The 16,563-nt window shown below is 47.9% G+C and overlaps 1 protein-coding gene across 1 annotated transcript in view; it reads left to right on the top strand.

Annotated features, from left to right (window-relative positions):
* Positions 1–16,563, top strand: part of ELL3 (elongation factor for RNA polymerase II 3) — a 250,716-nt gene that overhangs the window by 209,339 nt on the left and 24,814 nt on the right. Inside the window, exons 9-10 of the mRNA XM_085644350.1 lie at positions 1,771–1,828; positions 13,952–14,123. Of these exons, the coding sequence (XP_085500476.1) occupies positions 1,771–1,828; positions 13,952–14,123 (230 nt within the window). The remainder of the gene's footprint in view (positions 1–1,770; positions 1,829–13,951; positions 14,124–16,563) is intronic.

The raw sequence follows: 16,563 nt of genomic DNA, 5'->3' as shown, positions 1-16,563 counted from the left end.
TCTATTTACAAACGGACGAAATTACCGATTCACACCATTTGCAAATTCTTTGATTCATGTGGCCCTTGATGTCTAAATTCAGAGGTAGGTTTAATGGGGAGGCTGCAATAATGTTGTCGGTGGTTTGCCTCGTGACTTCCTTGGCATAGAAGTCACTGTCCATTAACACAAGGCCTCTCTCCCTGTCAGCTGGTATAATAGCAAGAGGAGGATTCCTTGGTAGAGGCAGCATTGCTTGACATTTTACGGGTGCCTAAATTTCCTATATCTGGTAGGAAGTTTCTTCAAATGTGATGATTTGTGGGGGCACATCAGTAGTTATGGGACGAATGGTGTACTTGTTCCTCAATCCCGTGAGGCAAGTCTCAGATTCATTTTCCGGATGGGAGAGAACTTTTTAAAATCTAGATCTGGTCAGGATCTCAACAGATCTAACCACGTTTGTTTTTATTAAGTTGGCCTTATTTCTCTTGTAAAGAGATACATGTCATCATGGAAGTTGTGTGTGGCGCAAGGCGGCACGCGTAGGATGTATCGAGTTGTATGGCCTTCTGCAGGGCGGCCTGCTACGTTTAATGTTGTGATTAGGAGGGCAGTTGCGCGTGTATGTCGCTGGATGGAGGAGGGAGTTAGGGGTGCAGGGGGTCTCGGAGAGAGTGAAAGTGTGCCCTTGTGAAAATGAAATGTAACAGGTGTGACTCAGAGGATAGACCGGCAGACGTCACCACGTTCTACGGGCGTAGTATGCCAGCCTTGAGAGAAACCAGGTCAGTGCCACTCACCACATGGGTTGGATCTGTGGGCGAAGGCTATGGATGGCAGAACGAGAGTAACACTAGCTCGTAGTGTAACCGGATCACCGGCTATTGTAAGTAGACAGAGACGTCATGTCCCATTCAGACGGCACAGGTGACAACATGATATCCCACAAAACAGCAGAGTGCGCCCCCTTCTCATTGTTGCAGCTGACTCTGCTCCCAGCTGCGCCCCGCGCGCCTCGAGTGCTTTAAGAATGAACCCGCCGGGCTGGAATGCAGAGCTCTGAAGTGTGAGGCCGGTGTGATGCACGCCAAGGCTGGTTTCATTCATGGCACCTCGCCGCAATTACACGAGGATTCCTAAAGGGAGGGGCTTAGTATTTCTTCCAAATGAACATACCGGACAGGATGAAGTAAATGTGATTTTTAAGTAATCTGTAGTGAGCAAAAGCTTGTACTTTCCAAGTGCATCCCCTAGAAAATATGTTGGGTTTTAGTTTGGAATTAGAAATAGCCAAATACAACAAATGATGATACTGAGGCCTCGAAATTAGGCAATTTCTCCTGGTACAGCTGCATTTGAGTACTGTTAAGTATTGTTTTTGCTTCAAAATAGTATTTGGCAGAATGCAAGGCATAAGCCATTTGAGTTCCGTTTTTTCCTATAATCTGCACGGTTTCCTTGTGGCCCAAAAGGGGAAGGTTTAAAATAGAACCATTTGGAGTTCTAAGTTTACAAAAACGTCCCTTTTAATGGCCATTGTCGAATAGAATCCATTGTTGTGTGTGAGCTGAGCCTCTGGAGAGAGGTAGGCGCCATTATGTTACTGGAATTGTATACCGGGGTTGCCATGCCCACCCCAAAGCCTTGCTGTCAGTGTTAAAATGGCCCCTGGGGTTATTTATAGCAGGGCCTCCTGCTCCCATCCCTCTCGTCTTCGTTCTCACACAGGAAACCTTTTTATGTGGGGATTGAAGCATTTGCATTTACCAGTGTGTCTTTCCTTTTTAGACAAACAGCAGCTGGCAGGGTCCTCTCCGGCATCTTCTGAAACCCCTGATTACTTCCTGTAAGTACGCAACATTTTTAACTTTAGCCAAAGAAAGGCAGCTTTCCTTCCGCAGGACCACCTATCTCATACCAGGCCTGAAACATGTAGATACACCACACTGGAAAATGAGTTTGTCTGTTTTTTACCGGTGCAATTACTATATTTTTGTGTTATAACTTTTATGCTCCTTTGGAAAGTGATATTTGTTTTAATTGCAGCACTCACGGTAGACCGTGTTGAGGCCACTTGTTGACGGCTGTGTGCAGAAGAGAGGCAACCACCCACCACCATGCACACAGCTAAGGATTACTTTTATTCCAGCACCTTCCAGCCCACCACTGATTGTTTCCAAACTGGGCCACAGTCTTCAGCTCGAAAAGAGAACGTGAGGCAGTGAAATGAGGCATATGACAAAATAATGCATCACCCCTCCCCCACCCCCTGCGCAGCCCTCGTCCCATCCATCAGCGCACGGTGAGGTACTGCGCAGGATGTACGTCTGTTGGCATGTGCGGTTTCCATAGAGACCAGCTGCAGCCCACGTCACTTGTTGCTCTCTGGGCGAAATCGGCTATTGCTCATTTTCTGCAAAGTACTTTGTCATAGGGTCGACAGGTTATCATAGAGGAGCTGAAAGGGTGGGGCGTGGGTGCAGGAGGACGATAGTTTTTTTCCCTTTATTTTGTTAATGGGGTAGTTTTATCCCTCGGGTGACGTTGGGTACAATTAGCAGAGTGCGTGATTTGCAGGTCGCTTTGAACTTTCAATGGTGGACAGCACGACGATGAAGGGGGGAGCGATGACGTGGGCTGCCAGTTTAGATTCTTGTCTGTGAGACCGCACACAGCCTGTGGAGCGGTGTTTGCTGTCGGAGCGGCCATCACAGGAGAATGGGTCTGCTGCTTGCTGATTAAAGCCTGGAGCCCACCCTGCCGGCTACTACATGGAGGAGGCTGCGTGGCACATGAGAAGGCTTGGCTCCTAATAACATGTCAGGGTGCAGTGAATTATTAAATGCAACTGATGGAAATCGCTGTTCAATAGGTGCCCCCTTGTTGGCAAGGAAAAAAAGGTTGAGAATAAAAAAATGAAAAATGTGCTTAAAAAACTATCTTTTATGGTAGCATACAAATCAGTCCAACCACAAATCGCAGTTAGGTCTGAACTGTTAGGCCACGTCTGTGCTGCATGAGCAAATAAGGAACCGCAAACGCATTTCAGCCTCTTCTACTGGAATTAATCTCAAGGTGACGAATCTGCGAGAAGTTTTTTTCCAGCCTTCTGATTGGTCCAGAAAAGCACCTCAGCACTGCCAAGTGGTGCTGGCGGGTCCAGCTGTGACTTCGACAGCAGATTATACTTGGTGTCCACCATCACGCTGACATCTGGTGATGTTTTTTCACGACTCAGTGAAGCACGTCTAGGGCTCTAGCTCAATGTCTCACCAACATACGTCTTCAGAATTGGACAGCAACTAAGTCATAGGTCTCCTCCAAAGCTTTCAGGTTTCAAGTCTTGTCACAGATGCTGCAGAGCGATGTCTTTTTCAGATTCACATGGCAACTGCTTGTGTCTCACATTGGTACATGACTCCTCTGGAACGTGGATACCTCCGTACAGCCAGATGTCATTAGGGAGCGGGCGGCGCAGTTGTATCTGTCTAAGCCCCACAGGGAGACACCTGAGTGATCTCTTTTACCTGCAGGTATATCAGCAGGAAGAGAGTGATCTCTGCAGAGGTCTTCCCACAAGAAATACAAATTATCCATGGAAGAAGAAGCCCTCTGTTTGCTTGTAGCTATGGCCCCTTTCCAAGGGGTGTTCAGAGTCTTGACACCATTCCTCGGTGCAGAACTCTTCCTCATTGTAAGATCAGATTCTGACGTAGACTCCGATGAGTCCATATCTTCCGGGTCCATTGGCCAACCATGCGCAGGGCAGAGCCGTCCAGCTTTCTATACTAAATGTGTTCTGGAAAAGTCCTGCACCATCAGGGCGATCCCCCAAAAGGGGAGTACCCTCCTGCAAGCTCTCAACTCAACTCAACTCTAAGGGCTCCTGCCCCAGTGCCTAAAAAGACCTCTTGCCAAGCGCCATGACCCATCCTATGCGCTTCTTTGGTGAGAAAGCTGACTCTGCCCTGGAGCACTCCAGGAACACAAGAGCTACAGCTCATGTATCCGGGTTAGCATCTCCAGAGCACCTGTTTGAATGACAACATGAGAAGTTTCGGGCCTACTCCAGCTTTGTGAAGTTCCAGCAAAGATTAACCTAAAAGCAGATGCAGTATTATCGCAGTCCCACCTATATGGAAGCAAAACCCTGCTCAACGGTGTCCCAGTGACAACCCTCGCTCACCGAAAGGCAGCCTTCATGCGCCTTGGGCCAAGCACTGCTGCGTCACATCTCAGGCATGCAGTAATGCGTGCTTAACCTGAGCAGTGTCTCATGACTTCCTTGGTTAACCAGGACAACTCATCCCACCTCTGAAGGAGAAATTGCTCTGGGAGTCATTCTTAAGGTGAAGCGTCTGCACCAAAGATGTATCCATCAGAAGGAAATGTTACTTAATCTTCCCGCAGATTCCTCGGTGCCCTCACTTCTCACTTGAAGAGTTAGTGGACTGACTACTAAGCTCTCATGGTACGTAAACGTTTCACATTGTGTAGTTGTCTCTGTTGTTGCTCTCCCATTTCCTCTCTGCACACCTCACGGCAGGATGGAAGATGTTCAGGAACTGAAGTCATTGCACTGGTTGGTGCCTACTATACTCCAGCGCCATGTCTGGAGGCGAGGTCCCCACCTGGCAGTGCTGGACGGCTACTGCTGGGGAAAAGCTTTCTGCACCAGTCAGAAGCCTGGAAGGACAGTTCTTAAGGTTAAGAATACAGAAATAGTTACCCTCGTAACATCTTCACTGTGCCTTATAAACGAGGTGTCGCTTGGGTGTTTACCCTGGGTTTAGACACAGTGAGCATGGGTGTGGACATATCCACTCCAGCTCAGGAGAGTTAATATAGAACGGATCTATAGGGTGGAGTGGGTTAGAAGTTGGCATAGGTGTAAATTGAGGTTATGCACAAAATATTAAATGTAACTGAGTTTGTGATCTACTCATTAGGAGAAACACATGAAAGCGTTGTGAAATGTTGTCTTGACATCAGGGTTGGGCCAAGAGACTGCAAGTAAATGTCCTCGTTTGGCAAGAGATTGTCGCCCCCCCCAAAAGCTGTAGAACGTATTGTCATTCCCTTGGTTCTCATTAAAGCTACTCCCCTGCAATATCTGAACCCTGGAAGAAAAAAACTGTGTTCGTACCAAGTCAATCAGCAGGGTTTATGGTGGCAGCGGGTAAGTGTTAGATGCATGGCTATGAATTATCAGCCGCCCGGGAGGAGATGACTACCATAAGGGAAGGGCCTCTGGTTACTCAGTGGTTAGAGTGGGGATGTTCATTTGATGGGTTCCTAGCCAAATGCAGTGACGGGAATGGGCACCGAACAAGAATCTAGGCACCTGTGCTTAACAGGTTCACGTCCATCATTCTCACGCCTGTTTTTCACTTTGGTCACTTGATGTTATTTCTAGGACTAGAACTAGGAGACCCCCACGATTCGTGGTTTTCATCCCACAGTTTCTTCCACGCTTCTTTCTGCCCTAGTGTCTCTTCAGCTGTCTGCCTCTGTGCTCAGCGAATAACCCGCTTTTCATGTCATTGACTCCACCCTCTCTCCATATTTCTGTCCCTCCAGGGTCGCCAAGATTTTGTGTAATGAGAGCTAGTCATGTTCAATGAAAATCACCCGTAGCTACTAATAGTGACACCGTCAGCCAACATACATTAGTAGCCACCATATGAGGGATCAACCAGAAGTCTTCATGTCAGTACATCAGGTGCGGATGCCAGCAGCAGTAAAGTAAACACTGCTTTGTCGATGTGGCATGCCTCTACAAGGGTAATTCATAAGAGTTTCAATATTCCTGGAACCAAGTTCATAAAATTCCTATTAGGTCTGCCTAAGACCAGGTGATTTGCCATTCATTTCATGTGATTCAAATTCCAGGTTTAAGTATATTTTGGAAATTCAACTATTTTTCTCCAAACATCAAGTTATGAGTTCTGAAACTGCATACATTGTTGTCTTGAATAAACACTTTTCAATTTTGGAATACATATATTAATTAAACCAAGCAAAAGCTTCTAATATAGTATGCTGGGCTGCAGATAGGAGAGCTAATTATAGGTGGCTGGTGAGCTACCAGTTGCTCACGAGCCACTCGTTGGAGAACCCACACTGCCCATGTTGTGTTGGTGAGCCGGCTCGTCCCCGTGTCCCTCTGCCCAGTCCTGCCTCACCATCATCGTCCTTCTGCGCCCTTGCTGTGGGTCTGCCTTGCAGCTGATTGGCTGCCACGGACGGATGAGTGCAGTTGGTAGAGTTTACTAGGTGAGAAGGGAGGGATGAACAGACACACTGCGTTCTCAGCCTGATGGCTGTGGGGTGATGTAGGCAGTTCATTGCACGCTTTGTAGGGGGGGGGGGGGGGGGGGGTCGGGTCCGATGGTGTGCACCCCACCTTAGAGGTGAACCAAGCAGCCTTGCCCTCACATCTCACAGCAGTCTGCTTTAGACTTTTTACCCGTCTCCGCACCAAACTGATTCTCTTTTTTCCCCTTTTGTAACCACCTGCCGATCTGGTGAAGCAGAAAAACAAACGCAAACATTCCCTCCTGTGCTGCCTGTCCCCTGCCAGGAGACCCCCCAGGCTAGTGACGAGGGAGCATTTTTTCACAGTGCAGCATTTCTGCTTGGAGAGGTCTCTTGGTAGCGCGTGCCAGCTGCGGCCTCCGGCGAGTGTCACCTGTGCGAAGCGCACACCTCCACCCACGGGCTCCCACCAGGCAGCCCGGGGCGGGCTCCAAGGGGCAGCTCTCTGGGAGGTGGGCCTGGTTACTCAGCAAAATGCAATGCATGCAATGCAAACACCACGTCGAGCTGGCGCTGCCATTTGTCTCAGAAGGCCTGCACTGGAATGGCTGCTGCTGACTGTAAAAAAAAAAAAATGGAAAAGGAAACCCAATTTTCTGTATTCTAATATGGATTAAAAGACGGCAGCCAGCACACGCCTCGTTGTAACCCGTCTTGATTTAATAGACAATTTGTGCCTGCTCTGGCAACTTACTCCAACGTTACTCTTGCATTCAAAATACTTCTTATACTTTTCACAGCAAGCGATATATTTAATACTTTTACCCTGTGGCTCTGGCTCGCATGCCTCACATACTGTGGCGCTTCATAAACACATAGGAAAGCCCCTTACATTGTAGGGAGCCCGCTTCCACGTTTCCTTGCGGACTGGGACGTGGGCACCAATTATGTTGGTAAGAGGTGAACAACTCAACCCTGTTTTGATGTTTATTAGGCTAATATGTCCATAAAACTAACCTAGCTACATATAAAATGTATACACTAACAGTTTTAACATATTTCCCATATGCATAAAAAGTAGAACCCAGTTAATTATGCTTTTGACACAAGCTGATGTGTTTTTGTAAGAGTACCCAGGTTCCCATGCTGTCTCCTTGGACTGCGTCATAATTAAAACATTCATGTGGTTTTCCATCGTGTCTGGATCGCTACCTCTTTGGCCCAGAGACCAGCAAGTGTGTCATAACTGCGTCCCGTGAATAGTTTTTGTTTTGGTCCCGCCCGTTCTGTGGGTAGTAAGAATAAAAACCCAAGCGCGTCTCTCTGCCAGACCTGCCTACAGGCTCCAGGCTCTCTTTGTAGGAAGGCAGCGGGCTGGTGTGGATTTCTGTTGCATCGTGTTCCCTCTGCTCCGTGTGTCCCTACTCCACCATGAGTATGATGCTCTATAGAATGCTGTTGTCACTTGAGGGTTGGTCTGGTAGTTACACCAGGTGGGATCTTACCCTGAGCAGGGAAACGCCATGCTCCTGGTGAACTATCCAGTGGATGCATAACTGTGACCTTCAGCTGAACCGGATGTTGCCTCACCCTAACCTGATGGGTGCTAGAGAAGCTCCTGGTGCATTCAGTGGAGTGCGGATTGGTTAATGTGTGTAAGGAACTTTGCTGCAGTACAGGGTCTTTCAGAGATTGGACCAACATGTCTACTGATGGCAATTAGTTGTCTGCTGTTCTTCAGGCACCTTTCTGTTGAGTCTCCCAGAATGCTGTCGATGGCTCCAAGTCTTATGTGCCAGTAAGAGCTGACAAAGAACTGCAGCCTAAAGTGAGTCCTTGTGTAGAAGCACTTCCTAGCACGAGGTTACCTTCCCAGAGAACCAAACCCTGTAAAAAAAGCGATACACCTGAAACGCCGAGTCCTGTCACAGGGGCGCAAGGCAAACACGCCAAGCACTGTATACCCTTGGTCTGCAAGTCAGCAGGTAGAAATTAACCCTGGGCGTAGTTTCGCGAAGCTACGCAAAGTGCACTTCGCGAGCTACGCGTAGCACTTCGCGAACTGCGTAGTACCTTGTTTGCGCTGTGCCAGATGTCGTTTTCAATGATTGCACAGTGCGGACAAGCAACCGGCACTGTGCAATCATTGAAAATGGCATCTTGCACAGTGCGAGCTGTAGTTTTCTGCTGCTCGAGTAGATTTTTACTCGAGCGGCAGATTTCTCAACGTGAACTGGTAGTTTTCATCGCAAGCAGTCGCGAGCATACGCGACCACTTCCAATGAGAAACCTGACCTCCTCGCCGGGAGGTTTATTTTCCGTGCTCGCGATCGCCAACTTGATGTTGCTGATCGCGAACAAGGAAAAAGTCTCGCTGGGATGTCATTTTGCTTGCTCGCGGTCGCCAACTTGACGTTGAGGACCGCGAGCAAGCAAAAAATAACCGCAGCACTACGCAACACTACGCTACGCATGTTCGCACTGTGCTACGTGCAGTTCGCGTAGTGCAAAGTAGCGCAAACTACGCGAGCGTAGCGTAGTGCTTTGCCCAGGCTTATTAGAAACATGAGGGGGCTGTCTGGTTTTATTTCGCCGGGCTGTGGAGCTGCATGCTAAAGCAGAGATTAGGCTTTCAAGAAAACAGTGTCTGCAAAAGGCACCCCCTAGGTGCGCACAAACTCTTCCGAACCGCCCGGCCTCCTGTGAACAATGTTTGGAGAGTGGTTATTTCAAAAGACTTCGCACGATTTAAAATGGAGCCTGGGCTGTGCTGCGAGACGAGGAGCGACGGGAAGGGCTGAGCACGACACAGGCTGGTTAGAGCTGCTTCTAAAGCGCCATGAGGCCTGCGGCGCTAGGGAGCAGCCACTGCATGCTTGTTCTGTGCATTGAACAGGACTTACCAGGCTGACGGGGACTTTCAAGGAGTGAGCAGGTTCGCTGTCACCAAGACCTGCAGTTCACTTGCCTCCTCTTGGCAGACACCCAGGCGTTGGCAGACACCCAAGCCAGGGGTCAGGGTGGAGCCTGGAAATGGATATATCTGCACTGATCACCGAATTTGATGACGCATTTTTTTTGGGGGGGGGGGGGAATACTGTGGACGAATTCTTCGCAGAGGCAGCTAAAGCCACCACAAAGCAGAGCAAACTTTTACAAAATGTTTAAAAAAAACAAAAACCGGCAGTAAGGCCAGAGATCGTGATACGTAACCCACACTGCGGTGTGAACGAGTATCTTGCCTGTAACCCTGTAGGGTTGTCGGTCTCACTCCGAAAGTGACACCGTCGGTACAGATCAAAATCTGCAACCCTGCGCTCCACGGCAGCGTGTTCGTGAAACGGGCGCACCTGCAGCAGGTACAAGGTGGATACTATGCCTGGAGCGTGGCAGCAGCGCTGTGGGCATCACCCCTCGCCACCTGCGGAGGTGTACGTGAAAGATCCCGTCATGCTTTCTGATCCTGTCACCGCGTGGCCCTGTCCGTCTTCCCATATCCGGTGCTCCATCCTTTCGCTCCTGTCCACCTTCAGATCTGTGCAGTATTTTAATGTGGCCTGAGCACCTCACATCTTCCCTTCCTACACCCCCCTCCCCTCTCCCCCCCCCCCCCCCCCCCCACGTCCGTCAATTCATGTCGCCCCTCCAATGTACCTTTCCACTCACTCCCACGTCCCCTTTCCAGCCGTGGATCAATGGTAAATGCCCACACGGCGAGGCAACAAAAGGGGCAAAGTGACCCAAAATCACATGTCCTGCCCATGGTAGGTGCTGAGCCTTAACACGCATGAGTCGGGAGTCAACTGATGCTTGCACGCCGGGCTGGTTTTCATTGCAGAATTTACCACGCTGATTTTGTAAATTATCGGCCTCTAAAACCATTGCAACAGAGACACCTAGTGGCCAGTCGAATGATGTATCATCCTAATGTGAATGATGGCACAATAATGAAAATGGAGTTGGGTTATTATTACAACGCGCTCGTGTCCGTGACCAGTTGAGTTGGTGGGATATGAAAAAGATTTGCTGGAGCATTTTTCGAAAAAGGAGGCCCTCCATTCGCGCTTGTTTTTTATTTTTCCCCTCGCACTGTCTCAACAGTCACACAGCCTCCATCCTATAAATACAGTTTAAGCTACTAATGATAAAATAGAGTTAACTATGCAGATGGCAACACCCTGCACCAGTTTGACCTTATTCTTGGTTTGCTTTGTTTGAAATATGTATCTCTACTTGCAAAGGTAGGATTTGACCCTCGTGAGGGTAACGAGTCTAGTCTACTGCTTGCAAAAGAGTAACTGTCCCAGCAGGGCTAGTGCTGTGTCTTTTTATAGAATCTCAACAGCCTTTAATACAGAATTGATTTTCCTACCACGTAGGAGCGGCTCGTCTCAACACTAATTATTCCATAATGTAGTCAGCTAGTGCTGAGGCACTGTGATGTCATATATAGCAGGTTGGTGCCGAGGAAAGGCTATTGTGAGCTACTTGGGAATAGGAGTCTGGAGAGGTGGGGGTCTGAAGTTTCTTGCTGTTGCTTATACCTGATTTCAAGAGAAGGAGCGGGGGCTAGGAACCGCAGACTTTGCAGGCTGCACAGGTAACCCTGATAGAAGTAGCCTCTGAGGTCACCTACATTTTGAGGTACTCGGGTCCTCCCTCTGGCTTGTGCTGGAAGATGGTTACGTTTCTGGAGACCTCAGATGTGTTTCGGTGACTCGACCTCCCTTTCTCAGTATGAGAGGGGCTCTCACGTCCTGTCTGGAAAGAGTGGCCAGCTGGATGGAGGCCTCCTATTTGAAGCTTAATGGAGCGAAACCGGAGGTTATGCTTCTTGGTAAGGCAACCCCTATGAATATTGATTCTCGGTGGCCGGTTAGCCTTGGGCCTTCACCTACCCAAAAAAAATTCTATAAAAAGTCTAGGAATTGTGTTAGATGCCAACCTTGACTTTAAGGAACGGGCGCGTAAAGTCGCAGGTACTTGTTACGGCCTTCGGATGATCAGGAGGATCCTTCCTATCCTCCCATTTCTGTCTAGAAGACTGTTGGTTCAGGCGCTTATCCTGTCAAGGTTGGATTACATGAACGCCATATATCTTGGAGCCCCGCTGTCCACTATTAAAGTTCTGCAGACGGTACGAAACTGCGCAGCGCGACTCCTGCTGAATATTCCGAAACGCCTTTCAGCTAAATCTGCTTTATCCTCACTGCATTGGCTCCCCATTCAGGAGAGGATCCAATTCAAATCTGTGTATTAAACATAAATCCCTGACTGGAAAAGGGTCTACGTTGGTCCAGAATATGGTTCACCCCTATCAACCACAAAGAACCTTAAGATCAGAGGGCAAACATCTGCTAATTGTCTCCAAAGTACATCGTACCAGATGTGGAGGCCGTATGTTCTCCCACTGTGTTGCAAAACTCTGGAATATGGTCCCCTTTCATATTCGGTCACAAACCAACCACTGTCACTTCCGTAAACAGTTAAAAACGTTTTCTTTTTCCGTGAACAGTTACGAGTGATTGAGTGTCTTTCTAGCGCGGGGATGCCTTCGGGTAACCAGGCGCTCTATAAATGCTCCTTCAGAGCACGAGGTGAGAGGGGCCGCGTAAGATAACTAGTATTTCAGTTGAACTGGTTGGATTCCACCAGTTGCGCAGTATTTAGGTAAGTCATTTCCTTGCTTGTTTGAGGTTATATCCGCGAACAACCAAGTGTGACTCGGGCACTAGAGCGAGATGAGAGTGAATTGTAAATCATGTGCTAACTTTATCAAAGTTGCAGATAGGAGGATACGATGGAGAGATGTAAATACATTTGGGTGCAAGAGCAGAGTCTGTGACCTGCATGCTTCAGGTACCTATCCGAACTAAATAAAGAAAATAATAATTTACACCCACGGATATTGTGTGTACGATTACTTATGCGGCACACTGGGCACCTGGTGATATGCAACGATTTGTGTGTCCGCCTTGCAGAAAAACGTGAATGAGTAAGCGTCAAAGTGGATGTACGAGCTGTTCATTGAGAGTTTAATGTTTGATATCCCAGGTTTCAAGACTGTTTCCATGCAAACACTTATAATTTCATGGAATTGTCAAAACATCTCGGGGCGGCTTGGCCTCAGCCGCATTGCTGAGGGAGTCCAGCCTCATCTGTGCGTCACCCCACGGCTCCAAAGCATAAAATGAAAAGGGTGGGGTTCACTGCCCATATATAAAAATCCACAATGTAGCGCATGACTGAGAACTGCAAAAGCGTGGCCGCCTCTTTGCTTCACATGTTATATTAGTAGTTTGTGGTATGACATATGTCAAGCGGTGGAGAAAGTGCAGTACCTGTAGCACTGTGGACCGCCTGCTGAGCTTGCAGCTTTCCGTCCACACTCCAGAAGCTTCCACTTGGCAGTCCGGTGATGTGGTAGTTGTGAGGGCCCTTCGGGCACATGTTTTCTGCCCCTTTTATGGGCCGCATCATAGAACAGGGATGACTAGTATAGGTCCAGGAAGCCGGATCAATGGCAAAGTTCCAAGATATCAGTAAGGGGTACATTTAAATACAGTGAATCCAAATGAATTCATTTGCGTAGTCAGTGTTACCCTGAAAATCTAGGGCTGGGGCCAACCCTGACCAACTTTGGACACCCCCCAACGTTTGCTCCCATTCATTGGTTATTTAAGTGTGTGCCCCAATATGTTATGTATTATTTTTCTGATTTCAAGCTCGGCCTGCTCCCGGGTCACCCTTTCTGCATGTAGACATTTACATCTAGAAGTGACGCGTTCTTGGCATGGCCAATATATCGAATACACTGGCCTCCTTATTGTGTTCTTGGGTGTTTCTTAAACAGTTCACTGGAAAGGTGCCATGTGACCTGAATCTCCCTTTAAAAAAATGTTACCCCACTTTCAGCCTGTGGTTGTAACCACAAATACATAACCTGGTTGGAAACCGAGCCGTGGGTCCTCTCCAAGCCCATCTCTACCCGCCACCACCTCCTCAATGCGGTACAGCTTTCCCGATGCACGCGAGTGCAGCAGGCTGCCGCACGTGAATGCAGCGGCTGCTGCGCGTGGGTGGGGCAGACGCAGCACGTGAATAGAGCAGATTGGTGCGCGTGAATGGAGCAGGAGCGGCTAAGATCCCTTGAACAGATAAAAAAAAACATGTTTGGGAAGTCTTCCTGTTTAGTGACTTTGGCTCTGGCTAGGCTCGTGCTATACATATGTCATTTATACATGCACATAACATACCTTTTGTAAACTGATCAGGACATGTCGTCCCCTGTAGCAGCCTATTCCATCTCCATCCAAGAGGCGTGAGCCTCAGCATAGCCCGGTGAAAGCTTCGAGCTGTGCTTTCAAGAAGACATTGGATTTCTGCTAAATGGCAACACGAGCACCGGGCGCCATGATCCCTTGCAAAGAGCGGTTTACCAGCAGGGCAGCCTCGCCCTTATGTGACCAAGCGAGGCACTTTAGAGTGGAGATGCACTTTAATGTGATGATGCTGCCCTGCTTTTGTAAGTGCCGAGGCATTTGATGGGGTTCGACAATGATGGGCTACATCAAAGGCATCTGCGTGGAGCACACCTGGCTATTGGCTAATCCAAGGCTCGGGAAGTTTCTCAGTTCCCCTACTGCTGTAGAGCGTGAACCTGCTCCTTGCCAGTACCCGAGTGATTGATGGTGGTTTTATCTTTTGGCAGAAAGTACGGCGCAATCACTTCGCACGAACAGCGGCAAGGCTACGAAGAGGACTTTGACGCAGATTATTCAGAGTATCTAGACCTCCACTCCAAGATCGGCAAAGTGACGGAGAGGTTCATTCAGCTGGGGTCCAGGATGAAGAAGCTGAAGCCAGGAACGTCTGAGCACAAGGTGAGAGCGGGAGGTGCAACCGGGTGACCATGGAGGGGGGGAAAGCATGCGGACCTCAAGTGGTAGTGAAGGTGGTCTTTATTTAAACTGCTGCTCGAGTGCCATCAGGCATGAAAAGGCAGAGGTGAAGGGATTCATGAGGTTTGTAGGTCAGGGAACCTAATTGGAGGAAGGAGAAGCAGGGAATTTTTACGAATTTAACCCAATGATGAGAAGCCCAGGGAGATCCTTGCCAAAGGTGAGCAATCAGAGAGTGGAAATTGGTTTGAGTGGGAAGAGACACACCAGCACGCTGGGAAAAGCTATGTCTCTTGACTGAGAGAAACTCAGGCCATCAAAAACTGAAAGGGACAAAGCATGTGCCAAGCAGACGAAGCGCATCACTGTGCAAGAAGCCACAGTGCGAGTCATCACTTGTCTTCTCTCACGGATGTTACTCTTCAGGGCTCCTGGTGGACACCCAGGTTGGTTCCTCTTTGTTTGCCGAATGTATGGCAGAGCTGGCCCTCATATTGATGTCTGCTTGGTCACACAGGCCTCTCGAGAAGGTGGCACTGCTGTGATTCTGTATGGTTGATATCTTAGTATAATGCCACCTCGTCTCTTGAGCATGTGACTCCATCTTGCCACTGTGTGCAAATGAATGTGGCACCATCTTTTTTATGTAACATGTTATTGGTATTTGTACAGTAGTAAAGCAGTATATAACAGCACACACACCCCAAAATATATCCTGTACAATATGATAACGTACAATGTTACATTAAAGGTCAATTTCACATTTTGTAACTGGGACAATTTACAATTGAACCCCAAAGTGTGGCAACCAAGATTCTCAAAGGTTTGCTTGTTTTTAAAGCAACCTATAACCTGGGAAATAGATTTTTAAAACATAACACATCATCCAGTCCCTGGAGCCACTTCCTAAAGTGAGGAGCAGGGGTCCGTAGTAAACATTATCAGACTAAACCAGGAGACATCCCAGGCCGAGGAGAGTCGAGGCAGCCTGTGGGAAGAACCCCTCTTCCTTCATAATTCCAGGTAGTGCCAGTTTAGTATGGAAAAAGGACTAAACAAAGGGCTATTGTCCATGGGACGCCAGGTATGGACGTATATTAATAAGAGAAAAAGAGCAAACCGGGCTGTCCATTCACAAACCGCTTTTTATTTAGGCGGACCTGAGCTACAACAATTCTGAAGCTCGGAATGTCGTTAAGTACATTCTTTTTAGAGGTTTCGAAGCATTCAAAGAAACATTTTCTTATGTCTGAATGAAACACATTTCACTACACAAAGTGATATAGACAAAAAAAAACGTGAAATAGCAAAAAAATCACATACAATACCTGTGAACAAATGAACAACATTAATAACGTTTTTACAAAAAATTACACCTGCAAAATATTCATATGTATACTTGTATTCTTGAAGGCAATTCCAGAGAAAAGAGGGAAAAGCTTAAAGCTTAATCTATCATTCGGGAACTGCTGCCACCCTGAAAAAATTAGAGCTCCGTGGGGTATATTTATTATCGGAACACCCTCAATAGAGGTCACAGGCAACTCCGAGTCCTTAGTGGCGTAGGAAGGCGGAACATACCGACGCGTTTCCAATCCCAGTTCTCAATCGGGGATTTTCGTCAGGGCTAAAAGCAGGGTGTAACCTGAACTTTTAGTGGGGCCATTATATTTCTTGATTGTACGAGTTTTCTTGTCTATAGAGCGAGCTAATGTTGTCAAGGAAAAATTACAAGATTACTCCGTCTCTCTGGGCAGTTACTTTGTGTCGAGATACGAGATGGGGCAGCGCGACTGTCACGTTGGCTGAAAGAATGAATGAAGCCCATTCATGGCAAGAAGTGTGGCCGTCTATAGCGTGCCAACTCACAGCGCCTCGAAGAATCGGGGCTGCTTTCTCCAAAGCAGCCCCGATCCTTCGATGCGCTGTGAGTGGGCACGATTCTTCCTTGACAACATTAGCTCGCTCTGTATATGAGAAAGCTCGTACAATCAAGAAAAATAAGAACCCCACTAAAAGTTCAGGTTACACCCTGCTTTTAGCCCTGACAAATCGTTTCTCTGGAATTGCCTTGTATGATTCATGCATTCCGAGGTTCAGGCTTGTTGTAGCTCAGGTCCGCCTAGATAAAAAGCGGTTTGTGAATTGACAGCCAGGTTTACTCTTTTTCTCTTAGTTTAGGATTGAAGTCATTGGGGAGTTAGAGGACCTTTACCAAAGTTTGGAATTCAGAAGACCGATATGTTTGAGTCACCCCGCGTCCCATATTCTATCCGTTAAATCTCTGTTGGAAGTCTGGCCTCTATAGCAGCCGAGTGCTGGGACTGTACCCATGGTCCCGAGGTGCTCCAGTGTAAAGTACACTCTGTACATACACTTGAAGTAAATGGAACCCTGCAGAGATTGCTAGTTTCTAGTCGTC

The sequence above is a fragment of the Triturus cristatus genome, chromosome 3_1 (genome assembly GCF_964204655.1).
Source record: "Triturus cristatus chromosome 3_1, aTriCri1.1, whole genome shotgun sequence".
Taxonomy (NCBI): Eukaryota; Metazoa; Chordata; class Amphibia; order Caudata; family Salamandridae; genus Triturus; species Triturus cristatus.
Note: the sequence above shows the minus strand (reverse complement) of the source record. Positions and strands in the feature narration are given on the sequence as shown.